The 25762-nt window shown below is 47.8% G+C and overlaps 1 protein-coding gene across 2 annotated transcripts in view; it reads left to right on the top strand.

The window, feature by feature from the left end:
- AP2B1 (adaptor related protein complex 2 subunit beta 1) overlaps window positions 1-25762 on the top strand; it is a 575856-nt gene that overhangs the window by 475732 nt on the left and 74362 nt on the right. For both annotated transcript variants that reach the window (XM_085649631.1, XM_085649630.1), the window contains 2 exons: window positions 25-170; window positions 15725-15854. In XM_085649631.1, the coding sequence (XP_085505757.1) occupies window positions 25-170; window positions 15725-15854 (276 nt within the window). The remainder of the gene's footprint in view (window positions 1-24; window positions 171-15724; window positions 15855-25762) is intronic.

Here is a 25762-nt window from a genome sequence, read left to right as displayed (position 1 = left end):
ATTATTGTACTGTTTCTTTTGCAGATTTGGCTGCCTGCAGTGAAAGCAAAGGGGTTGGAGATCTCCGGTACCTTCTCGCACCGGCAGGGTCACATCTACATGGACATGAACTTCACAAACAAGGCCCTGCAGCACATGTCTGACTTTGCTATCCAGTTCAACAAGAACAGGTGAGAGACCCAGCTGAAGCGAACCTGATGCAAGGGGGTCTTTCCGCTGCTGTTTTTGAAGCAATTGCTCTTGTAGCCCAGCCCGAGGTTGGGGGTTCCTTGCTGTAGCTCTTCTTCCAGAGAATGATGCTCAGTCACTTTTACAGTCTCGGTTCGAGAAGGTCTTGACGTCCGCTCCCCCTTCCTCAACGGAGGACGTAGTGAAACCTGCTGATGCTTCACTGAAATCAGCTTGCCAAACTCTCTATTGTTCTGTCCTAGTATCTTGTTTTCTTACTTGTGTTCCAAAAAGTTTTACTTTTTAATTATCTAATGAAAGAAAAACACCCTCAGCATCAATAATGCCTGTCCTGCATCGGCATTTACTGTGCATGTGTGTTTAGACCACGGTGTATTGGTGGCCTTGGAAAGTGGCATCAGTGTAACATAATTAAAGGTCACACTTTAGATGTTTGTGGCTTAGCTGTAATATCTAACCTGCTTAACAGCTTGCCTCTTCAACTAGCAGGGCGTCTATTCTGCACATGCAGGGAGGGGCCTTAAAGAAAGAAGACTTTTAATATGCTTGGTGGCTGGCTTAATGAGCTGAACGTTTGCCACTGACGAGTGTGGTGTTCTGAAGGTCATGAATTTGAATGCTAGAAAGGCGGGTTTGGTCTTCCATCTTCCTTCCTTCCCTTATGTTTGGTAATGGTAGCATGTGTCGTTTACGGCGTGAAGAAATGGCAGAAATGTAGTATTTAGTGTTACATAAAAGCAAGCTACTAACATAAACACAGTACCATTTATCTCATTATTAGTTGGGTATGTGCCACCACAATTTCAAAAATAGTCCTTATTGGCTGCATCAGTTCACATTACTGTGAAGAGCATTTCAGTCATTCTGGGTCTGACCTGAATTCGCTCCTTATGTGTTTTACACTTTCCTCTGGTGATCATGCAGTCAGTCTGTCACAGCCTTTTAAGAAGACCCTCTTTTTCCCTTCATTTGTTCCTCCTTCCTTTTTCCCCTGGACGCGGGCCTCCTCTCAAGGCCAGTAGTACATTCTTGACTCCCCAGTGTCACTAAACTTTTAGCACTTGCTACTCAGTTCATTCGAGCTCTTCACAATCCGTTTTCTGATTCTTTGGCTGCTCTTAGTATACACTTAATATTCTCCTCAAGGCTGATCATGAAAGTGTTTCCCTTTCATTTTATATCAGACAAAAAAATGCTAGATAAATAAAAAAAATAAAAAAACTTACCTGCAGCCATCCATATTGTTCTCTTCTGCTCCAGTCCACTGCAAATACAGGCTCCCAGACTCCCCTGCAGCCAATCCTGACGTCCGGATTGGCGTGAGCGCCCTGAATTTGCGCTCCCAGTAAGACTGGGTGCTGGTGCCTGCTGGAGACTGATTCAGTGCGCATTTCGGTTTGGCCACCCTGAGACTGCCGGCCAAACCCACATGCGCATTGATACCAGTGCATACCACTACCCCCTCCCCCGTGACTTTCACCCCCCTGGCCCGCCCTCAAAGACTCAGACAAAAAAAGGAAAAATAAAACGATGATGAAATGTGTTTTAAGTTTTATTTTTCCTTTCCTACCTTTTTGAGGCAGCGGGAGGGGGGACTCGCTAGAATCAACATATTTTCCAGCTATCCAGCAGGAATGTTTAGATTGTAATCTTCTTTCTTTGCATCAAATGCCAAAACTATCAGTCTGTATATCCTCCTCCCATACATCTGCCACTCCTGTTCATGCATGAACCCCAAAGAAAAACAAATAACTCACATTGCTCCTCTCCAAAAAAATAATCTTCAAGACACATAAAACTGTCTCAGTTCCGATTATTTTATTCCAAATACAATACACAACTTACTCCATTAGTTTATGGCTTACAACTCAGTGAGCAGTAGGAAAGTAAGTATTGTCAAAACGTATCATTGAATGGGTTTGTACTCACCCCTGTATCCTTAACCCCTTCGCTGCTAGGCCTTTTCCCCTCCTGTGCTAAGCCTTTTTTGGGCTATTTGGGGTAGTGCGCGCTTAGGCCCCTGTAACTTTTTGACCACATTAGGTATCCACGCCAAATTTGCGTCCTTTTCTTCCAACATCATGGGGATTCTAAAGGTACCCAGGGTTTGTGGATTCTCCTAGAGGGTTCCCAGAAATTAGTCAAAATACAGCAAAATTTTGTTTTTTTTGTGAAAAATGGGAAAAACGGGCTGCAAATAAAAGCTTCTGGGTTTTTCTCTGCAAATGGTATCAAAAAAGGGTTTGTGGGGCTGAAATCACCATTTCTCCAGCTTTTAGGGAATGACAGAATTTTGTCAGAAAACCAACATTTTTTACACAGTTTTGGCATTTTTCTGGGACATACCCTCATTTTGCTATTTTTTGTGCTTTCAACCTCCTTCCAGTTAATGGTAGAAATGGGTACAAAAACAATAATGGACCCTGGAAAGCTATACATTTTTGAAAAGTAGACAAAATTCTGAATTCAGCAAGGGGTCATTTGTGTAGATCCATCAAGGTTTCTTTATAGAAACTAACAGTGAAATATAGGAAAAATTAAAAATTAGTTGAAAAAAGCAGCCTTTTGAGTCAACGTTTTCACCTGTAACTTCTTCTAATTATCACATCTCTTAGAAAGCAATGTACCGTTACATCCACTGGACCTTCCTGGTTGTGGGGATATATAGGACTTGTAGGTTCACCAAGAGCCCAACGAACCCAGAGTAAAAAACTGAGCAGCATTTTGTAATGTTTTTTTTTTTTGTTCCGGGTCTATAGCAATTATTGTGGGAAAATGTATACATGGAAAAATCGGTATGAAAGACACCTATGTATTTCTGAAATGGGAACAAACTACAGAGTTTAGAAACAGTGCATATTTGCACATTTTCGAAATTGGGAATACTCATACTTGCATGACAATTATTGGTCATTTTTCAAAATGACTTTTTTTTTACACAATGTCTTTCATTTGGAAGGGAGAAATGCATCCAAAATCAATAGGTAATAACAGTTGCTTTACAAATCTGAACTACCCTAAGTCTCCCGATAAAAATGGTACCTCACTTGTGTGGGTAGGCATAGTGCCCACGACAGGAAGTGGCTCAAAACCTAAGCTGAACACACCACATTTTCACACTGAAAATTTACACTTTTTTTGCGAAGAGTCTAGCTGTAGTTTTTTAACCCTAGCCCTGCCGGAACCTAGGGAAACCTAGCAAACCTATACATTTTTGAAAACTAGACACCCAGGGGAATCCAGGATGGGGTGACTTGACTGCCTCCCACCATGGTCTGTTACCCAGAATCCCTTGCAAACGTAAAAAAAAATGACAAAAAAAACACATTTTCCCCACATTTCTGGGATGGAAAGTTCTGGAATCTGCGTGGATCCACAAATTTCCACCCACCCCGCGTTCCCCAAAGTCCTACGAGAAAAATCGTACCTCACTTGTGCGGGTCGGCCTAGTGCCCGCGACAGGAAACGGCGCAAAACGCAACGTGGTCACACCTCAATTTTGCAGTGAAAAATGACCCCTTTTTGGCAAAGTGACTAGCTGGAGTTTTTGAACCCTAGCCCTGCCAGAACCTAGGGAAACCTAGCAAACCTATACATTTTTGAAAACTAGACACCCAGGGAAATCCAGGATGGGGTGACTTGACTGCCTCCCACCATGGTCTGTTACCCAGAATCCCTTGCAAACGTAAAAAAATGACAAAAAAAACACATTTTCCCCACATTTCTGGGATGGAAAGTTCTGGAATGTGCGTGGATCCACAAATCTCAACCCCCCCGCGTTCCCCAAAGTCCTACAAGAAAAATGGTACCTCACTTGTGCGGGTCGGCCTAGTGCCCGCGACAGGAAACGGCGCAAAACGCAACGTGGTCACACCTCAATTTTGCAGTGAAAAATGACCCTTTTTTGGCTAAGTGACTAGCTGTAGTTTTTGAACTCTAGCCCTGCCGGCACCTAGGGAAATCTACCAAACCCAGACATTTATGAAAACTAGACACCCGGCGGCTTCCAGGGAGGTATGGCTTGCGTGGATCCCCCAACGTTTCCTTACCCAGAATCCCCTGCAAACCTCAATTTTTGCTGAAAAAATCACTTTTTTCACACATTTTGGGGTGGGAAAGTAGTGGCATCACCGGGCTCACACAAATTTACCACCACCCAGCGTTCCCCCAGGTCTCCCGGTAAAAATGGTGCCTCACTTGTGTGGGAGGCCCAAGTACCTGCGGCAGGCAAGGGCCCAAAACGTAGTGAGGCGACATCAAAATGGCCTATCGCAAAACCACCTGGTTTTGCAAGGGGGGTCACTTTGGTTTTTGGCCCGGTGCTCGGCGGCCATCTAGGGAAACCTACCAAACCCACGCATTTCTGAAAACTAGACACCCGGCGGCTTCCAGGGAGGTATGGCTTGCGTGGATCCCCCAACGTTTCCTTACCCAGAATCCCCTGCAAACCTCAATTTTTGCTGAAAAAATCACTTTTTTCACACATTTTGGGGTGGGAAAGTAGTGGCATCACAGTGCTCACACAAATTTACCACCACCCAGCGTTCCCCCAGGTCTCCCGGTAAAAATGGTGCCTCACTTGTGTGGGAGGCCCAAGTACCCGCGGCAGGCAATGGCCCAAAACGTAAGTGGGCCAAGTGGAAAAGATGGATGGCCAACTTCTTGTACCAAATGTAAGCCTTACGAAGAGCAGTGTAAGGTTCCAACCTCTGATCTACTCTGTCAACACCACCCATGTGCCTATTATAGTCTAAAATGCACACAGGTTTGCGCGCTTCAGCGACCTGACCCCAAACAGTCACAGGTGCAGTGCTTTCATCATGGATGGTAGTCAGCATGTAGACATCTCTCCTGTCTGTAAACTTCACAGCAAGAAGCTCCTGGCAACGCAACGCACTGCACTGTCCCCGCACAAGCTTTTGACAAACAAGTTCTTTCGGGAAACCTTTACGGTTAGAGCGGATTGTGCCACAAGCAAGAGTGTCCACTTTGGCCAATTCCCTGAACAACCGCACACCAGTGTAGAAGTTATCTACATATAAATGGTGGCCTTTGTTAAAAAATCCTCTTCCAAGTTCCCAAACAATTTTCTCAGTCACTCCAAAAGTGGACGGACAACCAGGGAGGTTAAACCTAGATTCCTTACCGGTGTACACCCTGAAATTAGAGACATATCCAGTCCTACTGTCACACAGCATATAAAGCTTTATTCCATAGCGTGCCCTCTTACTAGGAATGTATTGCCTAAAAACCAAGCGGCCCTTGAACAACACCAAAGACTCATCCACTGCAATTTCTTTCCCAGGGGCATAAATCTCAGAAAATCGATCAACAAAGTGATCAAGGACAGGCCTAATCTTAAAAAGACGGTCACAGTCAGGGTGATCTCGTGGCAACGCTAAACCATTATCAACAAAATGCATCATCCGAAGCAGAAGCAAATACCTGTCACGAGTCATGACTGCCGGAAAAATAGACGTTGCCATCAAGGGACTGCTAGACCAATATGAAGACATTGATGGCTTCCTTAGCAAGCCCATCAAAAAAGTTAAACCCAAGAACTTCTTCATCTCTTCAACATTTGTGGGAGTCCACCGGGCAGCTCTAGAGTATGGCTTAAGACTGGCACTGTTGTCCCTCAAAAACTGTTCGGCATACAAATTAGTCTGCTCAACAATCTCTGCAAAAAACACATCGTCCATAAACAACTGAAAAAAATTGACCGGCAAAAAGTTTTCAGTATTCACTCTAGACCCTGGAACACCAGTAAACTCTGGCAATGCCGGCTGCACCATGCCAGGGACAACCCAGAGGTCATCACTTTCAAAGGGAAGCCTTGCAGCCCCAGCCTGCAGCCCAGATGCCTCTTGCCGCACTACACCAACGGGAAGCCTTGCAGCCCCAGGCTGCAGCACAGATGCCTCTTGCCGCACTATCGGCACATCAGTCTCTGCCTCTAACACAGGCACTTCATCCGCACTAAGAGTATCTTCATCATCCGATGACTCCATACGGAGAGACAACTCACTGCCAGAATCGTCCCCTGCCTCCTCTCCCTCAGATGCAGAGTCCGTCTGAACCAATATCAGAGGAAGACTCAAACAGCAAACCAACAACCTGCTGAGCAGTCATCCTGCGGCTAGCCATTATACTTACTAAGATTGAAGACTGCACAAACAAGTCAACAACAACCAACAATGTGCAAACCAAGTAAGTAACGAAATGTGTACCTTTATCACAATGATCAATGTACTCAAAAACTATAGAATTCAATTACAAGAGACCGCTACACTCACCAGAACCTACTTTGCAGTGACACAGCAAAAACCAACGATATCCAACTAGAAATAAGAAAAAAAAAACAAATTAATCACAAGACAAGAAAATACACATCGAGCACAAATGCAAACAGTTTTTGCCAAGGGGTCGCTTCCTAAATAAAAAAGAAGACATCCCTGGTGTCTAGTGGCCTTTTCTGCCCCCTCCCCTGGGAGCAGAAACGGACAGAACGACGACTGATCTGCCCCCAGGGGGGGCAGAAAAGTCTTCTAAATAATTAGGCCGCAAAGGAAGCGTCCCTTGCCCAAGGGGTCGCTTCCTACATAAAGAAAAAGAAATCCCTGGTGTCTAATGGGCTTTTCTGCCCCCCACCCCTGGGAGCAGAAACGGGCAGAAAGACGACCGATCTGCCCCCAGGGGGGGCAGAAAAGTCTTCAAATTATAATGCCCGCCTAGGAAGCGACCCTTGCCCAAGGGGTCGCTTCCTAAAAGACTTCCCTGGTGACTAGTGGGCTTTTCTGCCCCCCCTGGGGGCAGACACGGCCAGGAAGAGGACCGATCTGCCCCCAGGGGGGGCAGAAAAGTCTTCGAATAATGTGGCACCCCTAGGAAGCGACCCTTGCCCAAGGGGTCGCTTCCTACATAAATAAAAAGACATCCCTGGTGTCTAGTGGGCTTTTCTGCCCCCCCTGGGGGCAGAAAGAAGACCGATCTGCCCCCAGGGGGGGCAGAAAAGTCTTCGAATTATTTTGCCCCCGAAGGAAGCGACCCTTGCCCAAGGGGTCGCTTCCAACATAACATAAAAGACATTCCTGGTGTCTAGTGGGCTTTTCTGCCCCCCCTGGGGGCAGAAACGGGCAGAAAGACGATCGATCTGCCCCCAGGGGGGGGCAGAAAAGTCTTCAAAATAATTTGGCCGCCTAGGAAGCGACCCTTGCCCAAGGGGTCGCTTCCCAAATAAAGAAAAAAACATCCCTGGTGTCTAGTGGGGCATCCCTGCTCCACGATCGCGACGCTGTGCACGATCGTGGAGCAGGAATGCCCTGTATTGAGACATCAGGGGAGAGGAAATACTCTTTCCTCTCCCTCGATGTCTCAATACTACAAATTTCACCGCCGCGGCCCCCACCGGACAAGAAAACCTACCTCTACCCCCTTGGACGCGCTGGAAGAAATGGATTCCAGCGCGTCCAACGCTTCCTGATGACGCCGGCGCGCGCTGTGCGCGCTGACGTCATGGGGAAGCGTGGGGGGGCTCGGGGGTGGCAGCGGAAACTCTTCCGCTGCCATCCCCCTCTGTGGGGGCACGATCGATGCCCCAGGGGGGGAGCGCCAGCGCTTCCCCCGGGGGCTGTGCTCATGACGGAGCGGTTCCGTCATGAGCACAGCTCAACCGATGCTCATGACGGAACCGTTCCGTCATGAGCATCGAAGGGGTTAATATAATCTAAATTTTTCTTTATGGCCTCTACAAAGTATTGTTTTTTGGGGGCAATTCTATGTCAGGACTGGAGGCAAGGATTTAGCTCCTTTAAAGCTTTCTCACTATCATAAAAGCCATGTCCACCACTTCCATAAAGTAAAAAAGCCTTAGCGGTCAAGGCACTCCTCATTGAATATGCCGAAGACCTGGCCATCAGTATCAATGCGAGTCTTAGCTGTTATCCAGTGAACTCACCTAGCACTGCTTTAGACATGCACTAGTCTCTCCGGTCTAGACTAAGGGCCGTAGGCCAATCTACATCATTTGGCACTCTTTGTGGCTTCATGTTTGAGGAATAAAAGCCTAGAATATATAATTCTCTCTGGTTAATTGTTCCATCCCTTCAAACATAAGGAGCCCTTCTAGTAGCTGAAGGTGTGGCTGACCAAGAGGATAGGTCAGAATCACTGGGAACCAGGGTAGAGAGATTGGCGAATCCCAGAGAAAGTCCAGAAGAATTGGAAACCACACTTGAGACCTTTATATAGCAGCGTAACTATGATTGTTAGCCTTCTGTCCCCTCTTTTGTTTTATCACAACACACGGTGAAAGGCATATTTGTTTGTGCTTGCTTGTTCTGTATAAATGTGTTCACTGTGATACTTTTGGATCAGGCCTCTAGCTGGAAAAAATTGGAACCAGTGTGTTTTACCTCCTTGATGAACAGGTCCACCTCCTATTAATTTCATTTGTCCACAAACCACTTGAACATCACCCTATCAGAGTACTAGTTGCTGGACTCCTAAAGAAACTGGGAGTTTCGGTCCTTGATTGAATTCTGCTTCCCTTGCACATATCCACACCCTCTTTAAAATCTAGTTGTCCTGCCAGTAATGCCAACATTCTTTAACTAGCTCTGCCAGCAATTTGTACATTGTGCCATCAAACACTTGACTTTGAAGGAGCCGGTTGAAATTCCAGGAAATTGATGTGAAGGTTCAGTTCATCTTCTGACTGCCCTCCACCTGTCGCAACATTTCCACAGTCTACTCTCCAACCTAGAGAACTTGCCTCAGATTCTGACAAAATCTGGAGTTGCGTCAAAAATTGCCCTGTCATTCCAGACCTCCACACAATCATGCCACTGTTGGATCTCTCTTATGGCCTCCTGCATTAAGGTTGTATGGTCAATACAGGTAAAGCCATTCTTCAGATGGGCAGCCTTTAATCTTTGGAGAGGCCCAGTAATGTAGTTTCCCCTAGAAACCCACATGAATCCACAATGCAGAAAGGCCCACCTGCCGTGCTGATATGCGAAGGGTATCAGAGCCACCTTCAGCTTCTTCTGATGTTCATGATCTGGATCTGGATCTGGGATGTCTTGGTATTGCCAACCTGAACACCTGGGAAAGTCATGAACGACCTTTGAGTCAAGCCAGACTTATCAATGTTGATTGTAAACCCCAAGTTCTGTAGGAAGTCCATGGAAGTCCATCATCGGGCTATCTAGTTCCAAAGAGTTTGTTGGCCTTCCCACTTAAAAAGAATGTCCTCCATCACAGTGTGGCAGTATTCCCCTGGTGCTTACAGACTCCATCACTTATTTCATCAGTGTGATGAAGCATAATGGAGCCAAGGAGAGACTGATAGAAAGGTTTGTTACCTCGAACACCCTCCCTCTTCAGAAGAATTGTAGGAATGTGCTGTAAGGAGCAGAGACTAAGAAAATCAAATAATCGCCCCTCAGGTCCACAGTAACTTTCCAGTCACATAACCAGCAGAAAATCACTGCAGTAGTAAAACATACATAGCAGCGTTGAGAATGTGTGCACCACTTTCCTGCTCGGTCAGTCGCTATGGCTATCTCCCCATTTGTGCTCCCTCCATCACAGTAAGTGCTGCAGGGGGAGATTCTGCTGATCATTCAGTGCACACGAGCTTCTTCTTGGGTTTATGGTCCGTTTCCTTCTGTTTGTCAGTGATCTGTTTCACTCTGATCCTCGGAGAGCTGAGCGCTAGCATGTGTGAGTATTCTCACTGCTTGTTGTGCCAGTTGCTTTTCTACATCTCTTGCAGTTTAGCCTACCTTCCTAACTGACACTTCTCAAAATAGCTTTACGGGCAGCTGGCCCAGGTGTCCGCTTCGTCCTTATTCTCTCTAAATTCTCATTTCACTGAGCTGAGAATGGCCGCAGGACATCTGCCACTGCAGACTGCTTCACCCAGGATTCCTTCAGTTAGGGAGACCAGGCCGAGGAGCTAATACCAAGAGTGAAATCCCTTATCAGCAGGCAGAAATCGCCACAACTTTTTTCTTTTTTTTTAAATAGTTCAATTCTGAATGTTTTAGTAGCATTTATTTTTAAATAATGCTCAGTGACCCCGAGCTCTCTGTGTCTGATCTGAAAGCCAGTCAGCAGCTGTTGGCTTATGCTGCTACCCACCCTCATAAACTTTGGAAGCTGATTTATGTGTCCTTGAGGTGCAGGGGTGAGGCCGCAGCAGTCAGTCTCCTCATCCATGTTTGTGACTGTGGTGGAGGTGCCTATTCCTCTTGCTGTTTGGCTTAACCTCTGCTTTTGTAGAGCTCATCACTTCGGTATACCATATCTTAAATCTCTTTTTCGTGCAGTATTGCTAAATCTGGTGGTGTTCCAAGCTATTGAAAGATAACTAAGTTTGACTGTGCAAGAGCTGTAATACTTATTAGTAAACTTCCCCACTAGTGATCGGTGATATTTGTCTGTGGGTTGTAAACAGTAACAAGCCGTGAAGTCCCACGGAAGGACAGAGCTGGAAACTGAAGTGGGCTGTTTCTAAAGAACAGAATAAACATATTTAGTATCTTCAAGTTATGCAAAAAGTAAACCATTTTTGTACCGCCAATTGAACAATGTTTGGTAAGAAGTAGTGCTTCCACTGGCAGGACGTCTTCTGTCACACCAGATATAGAGCTTCAAAGAAATGTTCTGTAGGATCCGTGTCTATAAAAACAGATCCTTCCGCCACAGAGCTAATCGAGGTACTGCTGAAAATACTCCCATCAGGCCACCTTGAAACCTGATGTGATAGAGATCAGACTGAGGTCTTTAAAGAGTCCTCTTGGAAATGGCGACCGGCAGCAATTGGTTTTACCAAGATCTGGCCCTGTAAACTCTGTGTTTTGTAGACTTGGGAAAGTTGAAAAAAATGTGATCCAAAAGATCCTATTGAAAGGACTGGAAACGATTTGGAACAAACACCATAGGATAGCGTGGAATCGCCGGTGGGCATTTTGACTCATTCATATTGTATGGCTAGGGTTGTACTACAGAGCAGTGCGTGTTCATTATTACTTTTACAGGATTCAGTACATGCACTAGGATTAAACATATACAATCAACAGTTGGATTCCCTTAACAGTGAAAGGAGAAGCCAATATCGTTACCATTACTCGCACTTCTTTTACTTTCCTATTTGTGCCTGGAAATAATATCAGATTGTAGAGTAAAATAATATTGCATTTGGGATTAAGCCCAGTGTTTTTCCAGATAATTCTACAATGGGCTACAGTCATAGCCAGTTAATAGTTTAAGTATGTGTGCAACATCTGCTTCCCTCAGATGGAGGGGATTTTTCTTATTAAAAATGTAGGGCTTTACGTTTTTGGTGACGTTTTAAATAGAAAGGTGAAAAATCCTACGATGGGCAGTTTTTGCTTGAGAGAGAACCCACAAAGCCTGGGCAGTTCTCCCACAGAAATGAAATTTGCGAGAAATATTGTATTTATTTTTATTTGCCAGAAGTCTTCACCTATATGCCAAGTTGTCAGATTTCACATAGATACAGAGTCAAGTTAACACATATCTGCCAATCGAATTTTAACTTCTCAACTGCCGTAAAAAACACCTGAATTTGGAGTGTATAGTCTAGTTATGTTATGTTATGTTACGCATTTTTATAAAGCGCACAGCTGCCCCATCGAAGGGGCGTCCCGGCGCTAAGCACAGAAATCCAGAGGGAAGGAAGGAGGAGATCAAGCCACAGGGAAAAGGTAGGTCTTGATGGCTTTACGGAATGTGGTCAAACAGTCCATAGTACGGATTGACAAAGGCAGGGAGTTCCAGAGCTTAGGTGCCAAGAGACGAAAAGATTTGCCTCCAGCTCTGGATCTCTTGACTCTGGGGACAGCAGCCAGCATCAATTCGGATGAGCGCAGAGTGCGCCTAGGGGTATAGGGATTGATAAGATCAGACAAGATCTCGGGAGCGGAGAGTTTGAGGATTTTAAAGGTGAGACAAAGGGATTTATATTCAATTCTTTTGGAAATTGGGAGCCAGTGGAGGCGACGAATGGCTCCTCTTCCAGAGCATGATCTAGACAGGCCAAGAATGGTGCGCGCTGCGGAATTTTGAGTGCGCTGGAGACGGTTGAGCTCAGCTTTATTAGCCCCCAGCAGCAAAGAGTTTGCATAGTCCAGTCTTGAAAGAATGGTTGCTTGGACTATAAGTTGGCGAGTAGCTGAATCAAAGAAACGGAGAGCGGACCTTAGAGTACGCAGACCTCAACTATGACCTGGGCTGCAGCCCTTCAACTACTCGGGGCAGTCTAGCTTTTAATTGGTCTCTCAGCACATTCAGACCAAACCACACGCAGTATTGAACATTTTCTCATAAAACCACTTTTAAAGATACTCGTAATCATTTCTGAGAAAAAAATATCCTAACCATTCCGCACAATCTCAGTATTCCAGTTGAAAATTAAGATTTATTTTGTTCTTCAAATCAGTCAAAGTCTTTCAAGTATACTTTTCTTAGCCCATGGTGTCTCCGGTATTCATCTTTAAAATGTAACAAATGTTGATCACATCCAAAAAGCATCAAATTGAATCGACCTAGCCAACACTTGGTTCACAATATAGCCGTTTATTCAGGCCTAACCATATTTCCTTAATGACTTATTAAATACAGATCAGAGCAAAGCAAAATGCATGAAGCCTCCGTGATACAGGTTTTAGTAGCTTAATTTCATTCGCACTGGCACTCACTTTTACTTACTCTGACTAACGCAATCTCACTCATTCTCACTCTGACCCACTCAGTCCTGCCCATTCTCACTTACTCACATTCTGTCTCATTAAATCTTTCTCTGACTCTCATTCTCCCTGATTCACTCAGCCCCACTCATTCCAATTCACTCATAATCACTCACTCAGTTTCACTTATTCATCCTCACTTATTTTGACTCTCACTCATTCTCACTGTGACTCGCTCTTTCTTCGACTCGCTAAGACTTACTAAATCTCATTCACTCAGCGTCACACACAGTAACACTTAGTTACACTCAGTCATTCTCTCACTCATTCATTCTCTCATGCCCACTCTTCCTATCTCTAGTGAGTGCATGTCCTTCGCTGACACACGCTCACTTTCTCACTCTCTTAAACACACACACAGACATGCTCACACGTGCTGTCTCACAAACACACTCTCACAGTTGTGTGAGTATAACCGGATGTGCCCAGTAGAATAATCACTGTGCCACTCTGTCGAAGCCCTGTTGTAGTGGGTCATAAGGAGGAAACTTTTGGCGGGGTTGCTGCAACAGCGTTTTATGGCTAGTGCTCCTATTAGTTCTTCACCATGCTCGACCTGAGGAATCTGACTAGGGGACCGCAGAGATTCATTGGCTCACAGCCAGAGGACTAGTAGCTGTCCCGGGTATGGTGATACCAAGTGAATTGTGAAAAAGTGCTAGCAATATTAACTGCTATAAATGAACTGTCATAAATCTAAAAGGAGACCGAACCGCTCTCAAAGGAACATATTCAAATTTCGGTGAGGACATTGAGATCACTTCTTTACTGGGGTTGCCGAGTTTAGCCTGCAGAAGCAGATATGGCCATATAACCACCAACCCCTGATGGCTGGAGTTCTGACCAAAATAACAATTGCAGCTATTATTCACAGTACCACATCTTAAAACTATTCTGATACTTGCTCAACTCAAATCTGCTGAACACACTGATGGTATTGAAACTTGACTGTGGTAATGCTTCAGAGTGGCAATAGGCTATAGAAAATCACAAAATAAAATACATAAATCGCTTGTAAGTTAGGATCTGGCTAAAACGGCCTTGCACCCACTGGTCTGCGTATGCCCAGCTAAAGAGAAATCTCTAGCCCTGTTGGATGGCAAATCCTGACCAATGCTTTTGAACTTGACCTCTGATTCCTAACTCTGGCTGCTGCCACTCAAACATGTGAGTTCTTTCTGTTAACAGTCAAACCTGATTTTCCAGAACACATAGGCGGTCTTTTAAGGACAACATTCTGCAGTCCATAAAAGCTGTCCTAAGCTCCATGCCTAGGCAACGTAGTACCAATTTTCCTCTCTGCCCATATTGATACTGAGATTAAAACGGTCAGCTCTGCAATCCCCCAGAGACACTGGAGATGTGAATATAAATTACTCAGTTCTTACTGTGAGCAGATCAATGGAGTCCAAAAGGTATTTTCTCAACTACTTAACTATTCAAGGGCAGCAGCATCAACTGCTCTCTGCATGTGTTGTAACAGCAGGCAATGATGCCTCCATTCTGGCCATATCTCCTCTTTAGTTTATTTAACTAGAAGTCCAGAATTTTACAGAAGGAACAAGAGGCACCATCTTCTGATTTTTATTAAAAGATTGCGGAGATAAACATTGAGCTGGATCCCTTCCCGCGCAGTCCAACAGAATAGAAAAGTGGATACTAGACATAGAGCCCACTCCTTCGATCCTCCTCTGTAAGGCGAATTGCTTTGGTATTAAATGGCAGGGGGAGGAATTCGTGGAAAACGTTCTTTCTGGTGGATACTCTAACCGCAGATTCCTCACTGTCCACTGTTCTCCCTGTTATGCGAAGACGACTTTCAGAAGGAATTATGTACCCAGTTAACTAAAACACACACTCGCACCCAGTATTCTCAATTTTCTGAGTCACACTCTGCCGCTGAGTGTGTGGGAAATGTCATTGAATAAACTGACGACAATATGCAGGGCTAGCACTTCTATGCGGCACTGTGTTGTCATGTCTGGGGGTGGGACAGGGTCACAACAGAACCTAATTACACCACCTGCTGGCACATAGAAGCCATTGCAAAGAGTTGTTTGGATCCAGCCTGGTCGCTTGCATAGGTGAAAATTCAGTTGTTAGAATAGCCACTAGAAAGAGCTCTAGTGAAGGTGAGTAACTTGTTTATCTATGCTCAACTCGAACTTTCCTAGCCCTGTCTGCTTGGTGATGTTTATGCTTAGTATCTACCATTGAATAGTCATTGGGATTGTCAATTTCTAAATATTGCATGCATGGATGGCAAGAGCAGCACAATGGTGCTTTTGTCTATAACCAGTGGAAATTAGCAGTCGGTTTTAGTTCGGTTTACCATGGATCTTTCTCCTCTTTTGTAAATAGCAGTAATAACTGACACTCAGTGGCCAACATTTTAATGTGTTGAACAAAGAAGCCACAAGCTTAAATGGTTTTGAGTCTGAGTTTCGTTTTCAGTCTTGAGATAGTGTTTTCTCTTTTGTCGGTGGAGCGCGACAAGCCTGGGGATGGTTATACTCTGCTATCCATCATTTTTGGGTACATCTTGAACTTCTCTGTTGTGTGCTCCTAGTCAGGCATATGACAATATCAAATTAAGTTGTGTTGCTTTATGTGACTAAAGTAGTCCTGTGCAATACGAGCCGGTCATCTTACGTTTTGGGGAGGTTGCATTGCTAGTGTTCGGAATCACATCCTTGTTTCTTTAGGTAGGTTTTGCTAATACATATCATAATCTTTCTCTCTCTTTTCCCTCCATTCAGCTTTGGCGTTATCCCCAGCACTCCACTCGCAATCCACACCCCATTAATGCCAAACCAGAGCATTGATATTTCACTCCCTCTTAATACTCTGGGACCTGTCATGAAGATGGAACCACTCAACAACCTCCAGGTAATGGGGACTTTGATGCATGAAGTGAAAGGGGGCTATTAAGGAAGATGGTTAAATGCAGGGTTATGGCACTTTAATTGAGAAAGTGAAACAATTTCACTTCTTTGTCAGCTATTTTTCTATGGCTGGTGGTCATTTAGAAGTAGCCTCCAATGTGCTGGGTTACATGACTATCTCATTATACTTAGCTGCACAAGCATCTATTTTATATGTCATTATTTTCTCATCTTTACCTTTCCCTTATTTTCTGAGACCTCTGTTTGTCACCTGTTTCTGTGATGTGTCTTGCCAAGCAGTGCTCCTTACTTTCAGTATCTGGCTTTTTTTTGTTTTACTGTCTTTGCTATTACTGTTAATCTCTGCTCTTTTTCATTCTGCTCCGTTGCACGTTTTCATTTTCTTCTTGTAATTTCTCCAGTTGCTTCTGTTTCCCGCACTTTCCATAGTCTTGTGCCCATAGCTTCTTTATCAGTTTCCCTTCATGTTTCTGTGGTGTCTGATATTTCCGCTACTCCATCTCCGCCGTATTGACATTTCCAGTCTTCATATATGGAGCCTTCCTGTTATTTCATGTACCCTCCCCTGTCATTTCCTTTCTCTGTGTGATTTGGCTTCTGTGTCCTGTAATTATTGTATCACTTTAGTTTGTCAGTCAACAACTTTTACTAACATAAGTTGCCAACTTCAGAAGTTTACATGCCCAAACCAAGTATTAAAATATTATGCACTTCTTGGTCACCGCCTAAGAGTAGCAGACATTTACAGAATGTCATTACAAGTTATTGATAACTTTCCGAGTGTACAACCAGGCCCCACTCAGCACACCTAGCGTGCAACAACTTTTCTGCTAATGCAGACAGTGTTCAACAATCCTCTTTAAGGGAGGGCCTCCACCCTTCCGACCCTTAGATGCTCCATTTGAAGCAGCGCCCACAAATGACCCATGGGAGGATTACTACATCAGTCCCCTAGGGGATCCTGATCTGGATCATTATCCTGTAAGGGCATCACCCCCGGATGACACCACGAGGTGATCCAACAGGCAGCCACCTTTCACAAAGTGGACATGCATCTCCTCCATGAGGGAGACTATTTCCTTGTGGAAACACTGCCACAGTCTGAAAACACTGTATAATTCCTCCCCATGTTAAAGAGCATGGTAAAAGCATCCCCTGATACCTTTAGGGAGCCTGTCAAAAGGCCAGGGTGGTAAAACCACAGGTTGAAAAAATTATAAGCCTTTTCCAAATGACCCAGCCTACATCAGGGTTTATGTCTCACCAGATTCCCTTGTAATTCGTACTACAAGCAAGCGGGCTTCTTTTCCGGACACAGGTGACGTTCCCATGCCTTATGAGGAGAGCAAAAGGCTGGGCACTGGTGGTAAGATGGTGGCAGTAGAAATCATTACTCACTGGAAGATAGCTACTCCATCCTCCTTCTTTCCCAATGTGACAGGGCTCAGTGGGACGAGATGCAAGAGTTAGTCAAGCATCTCACAGGTGAGTTAAAGAAAAGGGGGAGGAGATAGTCACAGAGGAGGAAACTATCTCTAATGCCACCATCCAGTGGGCCCTTGACAGTGCAGACACTGCATCCTTGGGAGTCAATACCAGTGCACTCATCAGACGACTTGCCTAGGTCTGTATCCTAAGCTCAAGCCCCAGAGGTCCAGCAACATCTGCTCAACCTGCCCTTTGATGGAGAAATCTATTCAGCCCACAGGTTGATCAGATATTAGAAAAAAACACAGCAAAGACCATGGGTGCCCTTCAGACTCCATACTGTAGGGTCTAGTTGCGAAGGCAACACTACAGGGCAGGCTCTAAAGCTGCTTCCACAGACCATACCCCCTCATGCCAGAAGCAGCAGTACTCTAGTCCTACCATAAGCAAAAGGGTACACCAGGGGTGCTTAGAGGGGCAACAATAACCAGGGCAGGGACAAAAGAGGTTCCGGCAAAGGGGCCTTCACCTCAAAACATTTAATTCCCCTTCCTCTCCTAATTGCCCCCCACTCTAAATTTACACAAAATCCTGTTGGGGGAAGAATCCAGGATTTCCTTCCCCGCTGGCAGGAAATCACATCAGACTAAGTTGGTGTTAGTGGTGGTTTGCCACAGGTACTGTCTAGACCTTCTCACCTCCCCTCCAAAGATCCCTCCCTGCAGCCTCACCCTCAGCAGAAACCATATCGCCCTTCGGCAGGAAGAGGTATGAGCGGTCCTCCAAAAAGGGGCCATTGAGCTAGTGCCTCCTGACCAGCGGGGCCAGGGAGTTTACTCTCTTTAGTTCACTCCAAAGAGAGTAAACTGCTCCTTCAATCCCATTCTAGACTTCTGGTCGCTGCCATGGGAACACTTCAATATGGTAATACAGCAAGCTATTGTTCCTCTACTTCAACAAGGTGATTACAGAATAGCATTAGACCTCGAGGACGCCTGCTTCCACGTCTCCATCCATCCCGCTTACTGACGCTACCTCTGATTCATGGTAAGAGGGCATCATTACTGCAGTTTCTTTTGGTGTCACCACTGCTCCAATGATTTTCCCAAAGTGCCTAGCAGTAGTAGCCTCCCACCTAACGAGGGGGCCATCCATGGTTTCCCCCACCTCGATGATTGGCTGATCAAAAGCGCAAGCACCTGTGCCTAGCAGCTACCCAGGTTGTCATCTCAAACATAACCCTGTTACAGGCAAAAGCCTACCCCAGTCTGTCCAAAGAGGGTGTTGGCCTTTCAGCGACTCTTACTTCTTTTTCAGCCAAATTGTCAACTCTCAGAACCTTTATGTGCCTACTAAGCCTGATGGCTTCTTGCACTGCTGTAATACACCAGGACTAGATCCATGTGTGTCCGCTGCAACAGTGACTCTTGGATCAATGGTCACAACAAGAGGGTCAGTGGGGAAATCTAGTGTCTGTAAGTGCCAGCAGCCATTGTTCTCTGCAGTGGTGGAACATGACAATCTGTTGTAGGGCAGACCCTTGCTAGACCCCAGTCAGATAGTCACCATCATCCTGGACATTGCTCAACCCTGCTGAGGTGCTCACATAGACCACTTGACCATACAAGCTGCCTGGCTCCTCATCAGCAGGGGCACCACACTAATTATCGTGAGTTCTTTGCTATACATCTCACCCTGAAAGCCTTCTTTTCCTTCATTTAGAGAAAGTTATTACAAATCAAAACAGATAAGATGACAGCTATGCACTACCTCCACAGACAGGGCAGTCCAACTCCATTACTTTCAGCATTGGGCACACCACATATAAATCTGTCTCTAGGTACCCTCACCAAATGTTTATGGGCAATGCACTATAAATGAACATGTCAGGGATTTTTGCTTACACCTTCCTGCCTCTCCTACTCCTTCCATTTGTGGTCCAGAAAATTAGGTAAACCTCTCAGTCTGTCATCCTCGTATCCCTCACTTGGGTGAGAGACACCTTGTACTCAGCACTCCTCGAAATATTATTCAGCCCCCACGAGAACCTCCCCAACTAGCTGGATCTTCTTACCAGGATTCCCGGCCAAATCACACATCCTGACCCCAAACAGCTCAACCTAGCGATTTAGCACCCAAGGGCCTAGAGTTCGACTATCTATGTCTTCCACAAGAATGCATGGATATCTTACGGGAGACCTGCAGGCCTACCACATGAGCCTGCTATGAAGCAAAGTGGGATAGACTTCTCTATTTTTGCATCCCTGAAAGGAAATGCCTTTTTGCTTGATCACCCCAAATATTTTGGACTGATGCTGCTGGTTTTTGGACTCGGAGTGCACTAGGGCCTGCTAACCAGACCTCCATGCCAGTGTTCTAACCCATTGCAAAATGTATGTTTAATTTGCTACTCCCAATTGGCATATGCTGACTTATAAGTCCACAGTATATGGTACCAAGTGTACCCAGGGCTGCAGCACTGGTTGTGCCACCATGTGTGTGACAGAGTACAAAATGGCTTCCAGCCTTCCACTCCAGCCTGGAAGAGTAGTTTTAAAGTGCTAGTTCGACTTTGCCATTTAAATCAATGGCAAAGCCCCCTACTTCCCTTAACAATATATATGTCTCACCTAAGGAAGGCCTATGGAACCCTGAGGCAGGGAGCTGTATATTCTTAAGTGGGAAATATGTTCTTAATATGTCCTAACAGCAAACTTTAGCAGTTAGTAGCCCCATTGGCTAACATATAGTTACCGGCTGACCTCTCAGTCCGGCTAAGTTCTCACTGGGACTACTAAAATAGGTACTTCAAAGTATCAAATGAATTGTTGCATTAAATGTTGCACAAGTCAAATTTAATGTCACTTTTTAGGAAAGGTAACTTTTAGAACGTTGCCACTCTGTTGCTTAGTTTGTCTAGTGGCCTCGCACAGTTTTTGGCCACCGGCAGCCTTCTGCCTTCCTGGGGTGTAATGTGAATGACTCCCAGGCTCAGGAACATTAGAAGCCTGCTGCAGGGAGAGGTGTTAACTCTCCTTCGCAGGAAGCCACTCAGTGTTGACCCAAAAGGTGAGCTTCTAAAGCGAAGCTGCCTTTGGTGGGCAGATGGCAATCGCACTCCTGAAGGGCTGCCCCTTTGTTCAGGTAGACAAGCTGGAGGTGGCAACAAGAGGGGGAAACCAGTGGCCAAACTTGTTTTCCTCTGTGCGTGTAGCCCACATGCAGCCATATCGCTTAGGTGGGCTACCAAGCTCCTAACATCCAAGTAAGTGCCAAGACATCTTGAGAGTAGGCAGAATAGTGCACTTCTGTGATTGCTAGATGCCACACACAGCTGGAGGTCATCACAGGGTGAGAAGGATCCTGGTAGCCCATTGGCTAGTGACTGCATCATCCCTCCTCCCTCCCCCCCCCCCCATCCCCCAGGACACTTTCTGGGTATAAATATGGCATCCTGAACCTCCGATCACAACTAAGCTTTAGAAAGTACAGAAGAAGGTCTGCCCTGCTGACCGCCGGACCTGGCAAGAGAGGCTGCACCAGCTGCTGGATTGCACCTGCCGCACCTTGGGCTAACATACAGAGGACTGTGCCTGTGGCTCCTGGCTCATGGAAAGGTCGCTCTCAAGCCCCAGACCAGAGAAGTGACTCTAAGGGTCAGTCGACCATCAAAGCTGAAGAATCCTTTTCCGGCTTCTTTAATTCCGAAATCGCCACTGGGTGACACAGGAGACTGATCCTCGACAGCCAAAAGTTGCACCTGAGTCTGCCAGACCCATACGTGTTGTCTGAGTCCAGATTGGTTGCCAAAGGGGGGCACCCACCTTCACCTAAGGATACCGCTGGAGCTGCAGTGTACGGAGATCGGTAGTCCAGCCACAGCGGGCCTTCTACTGGCTCAAAGATGACTTCGAGGAACTCCAATCTCTGTGGCTAAAGTCACCCCACCTTACCTGTGGACCAAAAAATAACCGCAACGACACCCCTGTCAACCCAGAGCATTCTGCATTCTGCATCCCTAGCACAAGGACCAATCCATTGAAGTGTATGGCGGCCTTGATGTAAAGTGTGGAACTGGACTTGAGACTGCTTTGGTGACCAGGTAACTGTACAAATACTACCTAGTGCCCCCCTCCCCCCCATGTGCCCACCCTCCTCCCCGGATGTGTGTATGGTTCTGATCACAAATCTGATCCTGTATTAACTAACTTTCTTTTACAATACACATGCACCATACTTCATTTAGTCACCACTCCATACAACTCTCACATCCTATGCGTAAATCAGTCTAATATGGAGTTGGTGCCCAAATGCATTGCCATCCAAGAGAGGGGTCACACTGCATTTCGTGACTCAAAAAAACTATTTGAAAAAAATCAACTTGCAAACATCTGAGCTGGCAAGAGTATGCAGGGCATAAGAATCGACAGCTCTATATGCTATTAATAGATGCTTTTACAGGAAAACATATTTCTTTTATTACAGAAGGCCAGAACTGCCTGCTGTTGATTGGTAGTGGATGAGCATCTCCTTCAACAACATAAGGAGATTCTTTTAAACAGTGTTAGTCCCAATGGGATGTACTTATTTTTGTTAGCTGGTATCTCCTTGACCTACCTCAGTAAGACCAACAGTGGTTTTGGCACCACCACCATATCTTTTATTCTGCTGAGTATCTCATACATTTTCCTCCAACAGTGCTAGGACGTTTTCATGCCAGCTGCATGAAACCTGCACCTACATCTGTCGTGTCCTGTTATTTCTATTTTCCTGCATCTTGTTGCTGCATTGAGGAGAAAAAAAGGTATGGGTGCAATGCGGGAGTTAATTCATGCACTCCACCAATCTTTTTTTGCTTTCAGTTAGATGCCATAACTGCGACAGGAATCCCGAGGCATCTGAAAGAAACACGTTAGTCAGATTCCTCACCTTAGAATATCCCCAGGCGTCAGACTGGATCCGGAAGATTTTTCGTCAGCAATACCCCTTGCGCGTCGCTAGGCGTCGTCTGCGGCTCCGCGTCCGTCGTCGGCGTCGTGCGCCGGAATGACGTCGTCGGAGTACTTAGACGCCGCCCTCGCGCGCGGACGTCAGTTCTTCTTTTTTCCGCGCCAGTAAGCGCAGATCCGGGAGAGCTACCCCTTTAGTCAATTTTTGACTAACTTTTTTGACTCTTTTTGGTCAATTCTCGACTCTGGTGCCGGTAGGATGCCTGGTTTCAAGGCCTGCGACAACTGTCACCGACTGATGTCGGTGACCGATCATCACCGCCGGTGCCTGTACTGCTTGGGCCTCGACCACGACGCTGCGTCGTGCTCCGATTGTATGGCCCTGACCTCGAAAGCTAGGCGGGAGCGGTCCCGCAAGCTTCTCGAGCTTTGCCACTCGGCTCCGCGTCGCTCTCGATCCCGGTCCAGGAGGAGGTCCAAGGATCGGTCGCAGAGCCGCACTCGACATCGTCACTCGTCTGGCTCGAAGTCTTCGGGTAAGTCGAGGCACTCCAAGAAGTCCAAGAAGCGACACCGCTCTTCGGACTCCCCTCGCCGGTCGCGCGACTCGTCCGAGGGTCCGGGTGGTTCCACCCCCGCGGCTACGCAGGAGCCGCGCAAGTCCTCATACCCGACGGTCCCTGGGACTGACGCGACGCCGGCAGAGGTCAGTGCCTTCCTCTCGGACATGAGGAGCCTGGCCCCGCCGTCGACACCCGCTGGCGCGCCTTCGGGCCCCGCGCACTCGACTGGGCGACCTCGCATGCCGGCGGCCCCGGCGCCATTGGAGGCTCCGGCCCCGACGCCGCAGGTCCCCTAGGGGCCCGAGCCTGGGCCCCCGTCGACGCCGGTCGACCTCGTTACGCCGCCGGCGCCGACACCGATACCACCCCCGACGCCGGCTCCGGTCGACGTCGATCCCCGGTTCAGCCCCTGTCCGGTCCCGACGCCGATGCGGCGCCACCCGACGCCGCATCCGACGCCGCTAGAGACACATATTGTCCATCGACCGGCTCCGATCATTCCTCCTGTTTACCAGGAATCGGATGACGGGGGCGACTGAGAGGGGTCTGATGACCCTATGGCCCTTCAGAGCCAACTTGCACAGGACTGGGCAGATGAACTGGGGAAGGCCAGTGGGTTGGATACCTCACCGGACACTGGATTCATCTCTCCTCCGACTGTGGCTTCGGAGGAGGGTGCAGCTTTTTCTGTGGTGCTGCGCAAGGCGGCCGAAGCCCTTGGGCTTGAGCTGCCTGCCGTGGCTGTGAGGACTAACATCCTCACTGAGGTGCTTCAGTCTGCCGCATGCTCCACTGAGCCTCTGCTGCCATTCAATGAGGCCCTCACTGACGTTCTGCAGGGCACCTGGTCCAAGCCCTCCACAGTCCCTCCTGTGGATAGGAACATTGCCAGACGCCACCGCCCTGCTCCGGGCGACCCCAGTTTTCTGTCCCAACACCCCACCCCCGAGAGTCTGGTTATCCAGGCCTCTACCTCCCAATCCTCCTTCCCGTCCGCTCCTCCGGACCGGGATTCCAAGAGACTGGAACAGTTTGGTAAGAAGCTGTTCTCTTCGCTCAGTTTGGGCCTGCGGTCTTTGAACACCGCCTAACTCTTGGACCGTTATTCCCACTCTCTGTGGGATGCGGTGGAGGACGTGCTGCCACTGTGCCCGGAGGAGGCCCGGGCGCGGCTTTCCTCGGCCCTGGCCGATGGGAGAGATGCAGCGCGCCATGCAATCCGATGTGGACTCGACACTACGGACTCGCTGGGTAGGGCGATTTCTACCACGGTGGCGCTTCGACGTCACGCCTGGCTGCGGTCCACGTCTTTTTCAGGGGATGTCCAGAGCACCCTCATGGACATGCCTTTTGATGGCGCTCGCCTTTTTGGTGACAAAGCGGACAGTGCGCTGGCTCGCTTCAAGGACTCCCGGGCTACGGCCACGTCCTTGGGCCTCTCGGCCCCGCGGTCACAAACTTCCGCTTTTCGCTCCTTTCGTGGCCAAGGAAGGGGCTCCTCCTCACGTCCGCCTAGCCACCGGCCGCAGAACCAGCCTGCACGCGGTCGTGGACGTGTTTTCCGCCGAGGCGGTACCGGAGGACGACGCGGTCAGTCCACATCCACCCCGGCAGCATCCGCCTCAAAGCCTTCCTAGTCCGAGCTTTCAGGCCCATTCCACGCCAGTGGGCGGCAGAGTTCGCCATCACCTGCTCCACTGGCGTTCCATCACGTCGGACAGGTGGGTGCTGCAAATCGTCCTTCGAGACGACCCCTCCAGCCATGCCACCGCAGCACCACCGTATCTCGGGGGATCATTTGAATCTTCTCCATGAGGAAGTTTCGGCCCTCTTGGCCAAGGGGGCCGTCGAGCGCGTTCCGAGCCCAGAAGTAGGTCGTGGTTGTTCTTCCCACTACTTTCTGGTTCCCAAGAAGGGCAAAGGGGGCCTACGCCCTATCTTGGACCTCCGGAACGTCAATGCCTTCCTCCGGAAGGAACGGTTCAAAATGTTGACTTTGGCTCAGGTTCTAGCTGCCCTAGACCCTGGAGACTGGATGGTAGCGTTGGACTTGCAGGACGCATATTCCACATCCCCGTCCTGCTGGCCCACCGGCGTTACCTGCGGTTCACGGTGGGTCAGGAGCACTTTCAGTTCACTGTGCTCCCCTTCGGCCTTACCAGTGCCCCTCGGGTGTTCACGAAAGTGATGGCGGTGGTCGCAGCTCATCTGCGCAGATCAGGGGTTCCAGTCTTCCCCTATCTCGACGACTGGTTGTTGAAGGCGGGCTCGCCCCAGGCAGTCGTCTCCCACCTCCAGACTACGGCGGATCTCCTGCATTTGCTGGGGTTTTCCATCAACGTGCCGAAGTCGCACCTGAGCCCCTCTCAGAAGCTCCTCTTCATCGGAGTGGTTCTAGATTCGGCGCAGTTCCAGGTCCATCCCCCGGAGCAGCGGGTCCGGGATATACAGGCCCTGATTCCCATCTTTCGGCCTCTATCCTGGGTTTCGGTCAGGCTAGTGTTGCGGCTTCTGGGGCTGATGGCCTCCTGCATCCTACTAGTGCATCACGCCAGGCGGCGCATGCGGGCTCTGCAGTGGGACCTGAAGTTTCAGTGGGCCCAGCATCACGGCAACCTGTCCGACCATGTCTTGATCTTGGAGGGCGCTGCACAGCAGTTGCAGTGGTGGCTCACGGACCGCGATTGGGTCACGGGCAAGAGCCTCTCCCTACCCCTACTGGAGCATGTCGTAGTGACGGATGCGTCCCTCCTGGGATGGGGTGGCCATATGGGAGAGGCGGAGATCAGAGGCCTCTGGTCTCCGGCGGAGTCTCGCCCTCCACATCAACTTGTTGGAGCTGAGAGCGATCCGTCTTACACTGAAAGCCTTCCTTCCCTCTGTCCGGGGAAGTGTCGTACAGGTGTTCACGGTCAACACCACCGCCATGTGGTATTGCAACAAACAGGGCG

Source organism: Triturus cristatus, chromosome 3_2 (genome assembly GCF_964204655.1).
Source record: "Triturus cristatus chromosome 3_2, aTriCri1.1, whole genome shotgun sequence".
NCBI lineage: Eukaryota > Metazoa > Chordata > Amphibia > Caudata > Salamandridae > Triturus > Triturus cristatus.
This window is presented reverse-complemented; position numbering and strand designations above follow the sequence as displayed.